Source organism: Hypomesus transpacificus, chromosome 1 (assembly GCF_021917145.1).
Source record: "Hypomesus transpacificus isolate Combined female chromosome 1, fHypTra1, whole genome shotgun sequence".
Classification (NCBI taxonomy): domain Eukaryota; kingdom Metazoa; phylum Chordata; class Actinopteri; order Osmeriformes; family Osmeridae; genus Hypomesus; species Hypomesus transpacificus.
The window spans coordinates 6,483,474-6,490,609 of record NC_061060.1 but is presented as its reverse complement, the minus strand read 5'-3'; the positions used below and the strand labels follow the sequence as shown (position 1 = coordinate 6,490,609).

The window sequence follows — 7,136 nt, the reverse complement described above, 5'->3', positions numbered from 1 at the left end:
GAGATTTCAATCTCATGAAAATCTATTCTACTCCATACATTTCACAATGTCCTTTAATATCTTACCATAAAGAAACACAATACATATATATATATATACATATATAAATAAATCATATATATATATATGTACTGTATGCACACTCAAACAGCCATTGATCTTTCTGTGTATTCATGTTTCTCTCCCGTGATCAGGGACTTTGCCTATGTGGCGAGAGACAAGAACACGCGTGTGCTAAAATGCCATGTCTTCCGCTGTGATACCCCCGCAGAAGCCATAGCAACAAGTCTCCACGAAATCTGCTCCAAGGTAAGTGTCATTGCAGAAGTAGTGGGAGAGAGAGAAGATAAACAGGTCTGCATGCCTGTCCTGAACGCAGTTCTGCAGAGCTGAAAAAGGCCAAGTCACGAGAGAGAGAGAGAGAGAGAGAGAGAGGGAGAGGGGGGGAGAGAGAGGGAGAGGGAGAGAGAGAGAGGGAGAGGGAGAGAGAGAGAGAGAGAGAGAGAGAGAGAGAGAGAGAGAGAGAGAGAGAGAGAGAGAGAGGGGGGAGGGAAAGAGAGTGGGGGGAAGAAAGAGCGAGAGGGGGGAGGGAGGGAGGGAGAGAGAGAGAGAGAGAGAGAGAGAGAGAGAGAGAGAGAGAGAGAGAGAGAGGGACAGAGGGACAGAGGGACAGAGGGACAGAGGGAGAGATATTTCTCTCTTCATCTTTCACTCCTTTCAGGACACTCAGGAGAAAGAGAAGCACACACTTCCTTGCAAAACATTTTAAACAACAACCTTCGCTATTCTGCAAAACACAGAGAGAAAGGTGACATGGCATTGCCTCTCAGGGTTTGGAAGGTCCCGCTGGCCCTGAAAGTTGTGAAATTGAGTCCCAGTCACGCACTTACCACTTATGAATTTACCATTGGCAGTTTTGGTATTACAAACTCCTCTGTATTAAAAAGTTGTCATATTTTCTACTTGAGACAGAAACAAGTTGAAGATTCTCTCAAGGCTCTTTAGATAGTGAATGACCTTGAAAAGGACATTCCAGACAGGAAAGTTAAGATGGCTGCTTTCTGTGTTCTGTATGTAGTGGATGTGACCTACTTAAAAAGGACACAATGCCTTTCTTGCTTACCTTTTTTTGTGCTTCTTTTCACATCTTATGCAATTTTTTGTTGATTTAAGGGACCCGGCATTAAAGAAGGGAGATATAACTTAATCAAAGTGACTCACCAATGTGTGTATAAAAGTGTCTCAGCTCACACTACAGAAAAAGGACAGTAGGAGACTGCAGCACACAAACTTAGTGACCCCAGCCCTGTCTGGTGTGCAGCGTCAAGTGTGTGTGTTCCCCTGTGAGCCGGAGAGTTGCCGACTCACCGCAGACTGTGATTAATGACACCTACAATTAATCAACTATCTCTAGAAGAGGAAGGGCCATGCAGCACAGGGCCTGCACTCTGTAAACCTCTGCAGAGAAAACATGGAGGTAGGAGAGGGGGGACAAGGAGACAGGAGGGAAAAAGGGATGCTTATGTACTCACTGGAAAAAAAATTACTTCAAAGAACACCCATTGACCGATACACAGTCAGTGGATTCTACTTGATTTCCAGTTTGCGCAAGAACACATGCTTTGAAGTTTCTACAGATTTCATGTTCACTTGTGTTGGCAAGTAAGCTGTGTGTTTCTGTTTTTCTCTGATCTCTGCACCTCATCAAGCTTCTCTAACACCTCACTCTTTCTTTTTCCGCTCTTCTAGATTATGGCTGAGAGGAAGAGTGCCAAGGCTGCTGCTGGCAGCTCAGCCCAGACGGGTTCTGATGTTCCCCTACAAGGTACACACACACACACACACATTCTGTTACGCACACATCCTATTTGAGTCGCTATATTTCATCGTAAAAACCATTACCGGAATTGGATTGATATCTCATCATCTCCTCAATGCCGTTTCCTCGGCAGTTTCACATGACTTAATTCATGTATGAAAGAGGGAATGAATAAGCGAATGCCTCGCAGTAGAAGTTATTCTCGTCGGAGGCTTTGCTTACATTGGAATTATGCTGACAACAGGACAACGCTTATGATAGTCTTGCAGTGTTCTCGCATTGTTAATGATATTCTACGTACTTTCAACAAGTCTCAACACATCTTTCTCACCAGATAATTACAGCAAAAAGAAACCCTTCCCCCTATAACTTTACATAGGTCTCAAGATCTGCTGACTTGGAGGGAAACCTCTGTGTGGAATATAAAAGTCAAATATATCGGCGGCAAGCTAAGCAACCAACCTCATTAAAAGCTAATTAACACTCCTTTGGAGTGAGGTCCTGCTCTCCTCAGCTTGCACCCCTGCGAACAGATCAAAGCTATCATTGGAGGAGCACCGCTCACTCGTGTCGTTACAGTGACGACACGGTTGGGATACCAGACACACAAAAACTCAATTTTCTTTCATTCTCTCCCCCCCCCCCCCCCCTCACCCCATCGACCTTTAGTTCCACCCCTCTTTCTGCTCGGCCCCAGGGCCTGAGCCTATTAGCGCGTGGGTTGTTATTTCTGTTTTGACGGATGTGGGGTGCTGTGCTGGTTGAAACATCTTATCGTCTGTGTCTGTGTATTGAAAGCTTTCCTCCTACCCCTGGGCAGGGCTTTAAATAGACGTGTTTTTCATAACAGCATTTATTACAACAAGCCTCTGAAGTTCGGCCCACTTATTTGATTAACTGTATGCCTTTTCTTTCACATGACCTAATTAGAACCAACATCCACCATAATATTGAATATTCACAAAAGAATCTGTTTATTTTTGTTGTCTCATGCAATTATAAAACACTTAACTCCAATGTCTTTACTGGGCTACTGTGTGGTCCCAGTGGGACAGTGTCTGTGTGTATTCCTGGTATCTGATCGCTGTCTTCTTCTTAAGCAGAGTTTCCCATGCCAAAGACTGAGTTGGTGCAGAAGTTTCATGTGTTGTACTTGGGGATGACATCCGTGTCCCGCCCCATAGGTAAACCCCTCCCCTTTCCCCATACCACAAACCATCACACCTGCTCATATTGTTGAATATGAAATGTACATAATGAAAATTGTAAGTTAGAGTAAGTCAATTTCACCTGCTAGCTTAAAACCAGCCTGGACTCTCCAAAAACGTAAGCTTAGAGGACAGGCTGCTTGACAAGGCTGTAGGAAATCTCCTTTAGCCATGTTTCCCGGCCGTACCTGACCCATCGATAACAGCCCATGTCCTTGCCCAGGTATGGACATCATTAACGGGGCCATCGAGAGCCTGCTGTCCTCCACTGGCAAAGAGGACTGGACCCCTGTGATCCTGAGTGTGGCCGACGCCACCGTCGCCGTCATCAAGGAGAAGGTGAGGACACCATCGCTGTGTCATCACACCTTAGGAAAACTTGGGTGAATGGAAGGTTCGAGAAGATTAGCCTGGTTGAGTCAAAACTTTGTGATGTAGGACAGTGTTTTTGTTTTTTGTTTTGTGATGCATTAGCAACCCCTTCATAGTATGGTGGCCCTTTTAGGACATCCACATGTCTCAGACAACTTACAGTCAGGTCTCAGACCTCATGTTCTAAAGACCTCAGGTCTCATAGAACAACTCAGGTTCTCAGGTAAACCAGAAGTATGACACTGGGTATGTGCATATATCAAGGTCACATAACCAAACTCAGGTTTTATATCATGCTAGTCTCATACCTAGAAATGTTAGGGGATCCGTTGAGGTGTGAGATCTTAGTTGGAGGTGTGAGACAGCCCTGCAGTTGTTTTTAAATTCAAGTGTGATGTACGAGATGCGAGCTTCAGGGCTGAATGTCTGAAATCTTAGGCTTAGTGTACGCGACCTCAGCTATGATACAAGAGGCTTGAGATCTCATATGATCAGAGGTCTGAGATCTCGTGTGATCAGAGATCTGGGAACGAAAACATCCAGTCTTATAGGTCTGAAAAAAACTTGTTTTTTTTGGCACATAGAACTATAGAACTATAACTGGGGCATTTGTGGTCCAGTATATTTTCTCCATCTCCTTACCTCCCATTGGACCTCTTCACAGGAAGAAGAGGAGGAAGTGTTGGTGGAGTGTCGTGTGCGTTTCCTGTCCTTCATGGGCGTGGGGCGGGACATTCACAGCTTCGCCTTCGTCATGGACTCTGGGAACCAGCACTTCCAGTGCCATGTGTTCTGGTGCGAGCCCAACGCAGGGAGCGTGTCTGAGGCAGTACAGGCTGCGTGTGTGGTGAGTTTCTGCTTCTAAAGATATCTCCACACTTACAGTATGCACACGCACACCCACACACAATCAAGCATTTACGTCACCACACAACTCCAGATTTAGTTTTACTCCAAACATTTGGAATTCACCCGCTCCCAAATGCAGAATCATCTCCCATCTTTCCTCCTAATGAAATCTCTCCCCCTTCCCCCCTTTCTCCCTATCCCTTCTACATGTCCTCGTCCTCCTCCCTCCCCCATCCTCATTTTCCTTAGCTGCGCTATCAGAAGTGTCTGGTGGCCCGCCCCCCATCCCAGCGAGCCAGCTCCTCCTCCTCCACCTCCCAAGTCTCCTCCGACTCCGTCACGCGCCGCGTGACCACCAGCGTGAAGCGTGGCGTCCAGTCTCTTATAGACACTCTCAAACCCAAGAAACAGCCATCAGAACTCCCCCAGCAATGACCGACAGCACAGTCCTCACCCCCGAGCAGCCCGCACCCCCAACTTGCGGCTGTCACTCACCCGTCTACACGACTACAACCCCCACTGAATGATTGCCAGCCATGGTAACAAACGATGTACATATATGTTAGCTCTAAGAGACCGAGGGAATATGGAAAGAACTGTCATCTGCTCGAAGACAAAAAGAAAAATGAATGAATCTGTAAATGATCAGGAAGAAGAGGGCCAAAGCTACAGAGAGATGCGCAGCCAACTCGTCACCAGTGCAAAATACCACTGAACTCAGCTACATGATCCTGACCAGGCAACTCTACTGTAGCCATGCCAACTACTGAACTGTCAAACTGTTTGGATCATGGAGTCCATTGACCCAATATTGACAAACACATCTAAACATTCTCTTGTCTCTTCTCGTATTTAGAATGTTGACAGAAAAAGGCTTCCCCAACATTGACCTACACAACAGCAGTGAAAGCACATGGCTACAGTAGCTTTGCTGGTAAGCTAAGCAGCCATTGGAAAATAAGCAGGTGGAGTCAACATTAGGGTAGTGTGCACTGAGGTTTTGAAATATCTACCAGAGAAGCCAAAACAAGCATCCACGTGTAGTCCACACTAGCCTGGTCAGAGTGACTACTACACCCTGGTAGGAGCTGTGTCCATCATCCGCCCACATTTTCTATCCAACTCAGCTGGCCATGGAGAAGCAGCTGTTCCAATAGTGTTTGGCACAAAATACGTTCTGTAGTATTTTAGGAAGTGCTGTGTCTTTGGTACGAAATTGAAACTGTTGTCCTGGGTAGAAGCCATTATGAAATGGCAAAAGGCCATGTTGAGCCCTATGTATGACAAACAGGAAACAGACTGAATCAATATCCCTGGGTTGGGGAGGGTGGGGGGCAGGGGGGGTCATCTGATTGTACTAGGTAAAGATTGTACCTACATGGTGATGGGAGGATAGAGAGATGTTGTGTACAGATATGGATTTAGGAGGGGTGTTGCTATTGCATGTGTTTAAATCCTGAATGGAGTGTGTATTGTGATGAAAGAGGGGATGGGGGTGGGTGCATAAACAGACATAGATGCGCAGCACAAAAGCAGAACCCAGTCCCCCCCCCCCCCCACACACACACACACATCAACACACACACACACACATACACAGTGTGATACACAGTCTCGCCCTCACACTGCTGGAAACCAGACCACGCTCTCTTCTAGAGACCCAGATCCACATGCACTCTAGCTGAACTCTGTGAATGCAATCCAGTCCAAGAAGAAGAAAAAAAAAAGGAAAAACACACACCAACACGTATGTGAGAAAATTCTGTAATTCATCTACTCTTTGTCACTCATCTTGACACCATGTAAATGTGATCTGTTGTGAGAATAAAAAAGCATTACCGTGAACAAGGGAATGGCTTCTTGAATGGGCGGTTTTATTTTCATCACAAGCTGTCATGTTTCAGGTCATTAAAAAGCTACTATCAGTGAGGGAATTACAGTCACATGACATTAGAGCAATAGTTTCAGCCTATGGTAAGCTTGTTTCTTTGACACATGCACAGGAAGACTATCATGGAGTTAAATACTGACAGAATTATGGACTGTGTGTTTCATTCATCAAATTGTGTATGCGATTTACTTGGTGTTACAATATGTCTGAACTGTGCTTAAATGTTTGATGTATTTCAGAGTATTTGGCCAATGTTCTCGTGTGTATGTCTGAGTGTGATGTTCTGTGTGTGTGTGTGTGTGTGATGTACTGTGTGTGTGTGTATGTCTGATTGTGATGTACTGTGTGTGTGTGTGTGTGTGTGTGTGCTCTCTGTGGGCACCCTCTCAGAGCCAGGGTCTGGTCTTTTTCACCAAGGCCTCCTTGTTGATGCTTCCACTGGAGCGGGTGAGGGGCAGGTGGAAGGCCGGGCCTCTCCACTGGTTGTGAGCTGTGGCAGGGCTGCTCATCTGGCAGACCGGAGGGGGGGGCACAACCTGCCTGCTAGGACAGGAGAACTTAGGGAAGAGGACCAGGGGCAGGGTCAGGGTCACCGGCCTCATGACCTCCTGACGACCTTGAGGCTGTCCGGGGTCCACCGTCTGGGCCGGCGGGGAGTCAGCTGTGGGGGTGTAGAGGTGAGGACCGGGGGCCTGGGGGGCAGTGGGCTTGGACGGCCGGTGCTGTTTGCTGGAGGTGGAGATGTTGGTGAGGCTAGTCATGCTCTTGCGTGAGGGGCTGGTGGTTGACTGGAGGGTGGCGTATGGGGACAGGTGGGAAGCGGTGTTGGAGGAGCTGGTGTTGGAGGAGCTGGTATTCGAGGGGGTGGTGTTGGGAGGGCGTTGGTGACGAGGCTTGCCTTTTCCTATGGATGAGCGGGTTTTAAGAGAGGCAAGGACAAAATGGCTTGTATACAGTAGATGTCTATAGAGTATTCAGACTTCGGGCTTTGATCACA

General features: G+C 46.9%; 2 protein-coding genes across 3 annotated transcripts in view; one reads left to right on the top strand and one right to left on the bottom strand.

Moving 5' to 3' along the window:
- Window positions 1-57: 57 nt before the first annotated feature.
- Window positions 58-5,821, top strand: LOC124469925 (amyloid beta precursor protein binding family B member 2-like). Of its 2 annotated transcripts, none has more exons than XM_047023482.1 (6): window positions 58-309; window positions 1,750-1,825; window positions 2,923-3,003; window positions 3,251-3,366; window positions 4,064-4,246; window positions 4,510-5,821. In XM_047023482.1, exons 1-6 carry the CDS (start codon window positions 127-129, stop codon window positions 4,681-4,683), a joined length of 813 nt encoding a protein of 270 aa, XP_046879438.1. In that variant the 5' UTR covers window positions 58-126; the 3' UTR covers window positions 4,684-5,821. The 2 variants fall into 2 exon arrangements, with proteins under 2 accessions (XP_046879438.1, XP_046879430.1); XM_047023474.1 differs by having other exon boundaries at window positions 74-309; window positions 4,498-5,821.
- Window positions 5,795-7,136, bottom strand: part of LOC124469918 (putative methyltransferase NSUN7) — a 22,662-nt gene continuing 21,320 nt past the window's right edge. The window contains exon 13 of the mRNA XM_047023460.1: window positions 5,795-7,043. Coding sequence (XP_046879416.1) covers window positions 6,526-7,043 — 518 coding nt within the window. The 3' untranslated portion in view covers window positions 5,795-6,525. The remainder of the gene's footprint in view (window positions 7,044-7,136) is intronic.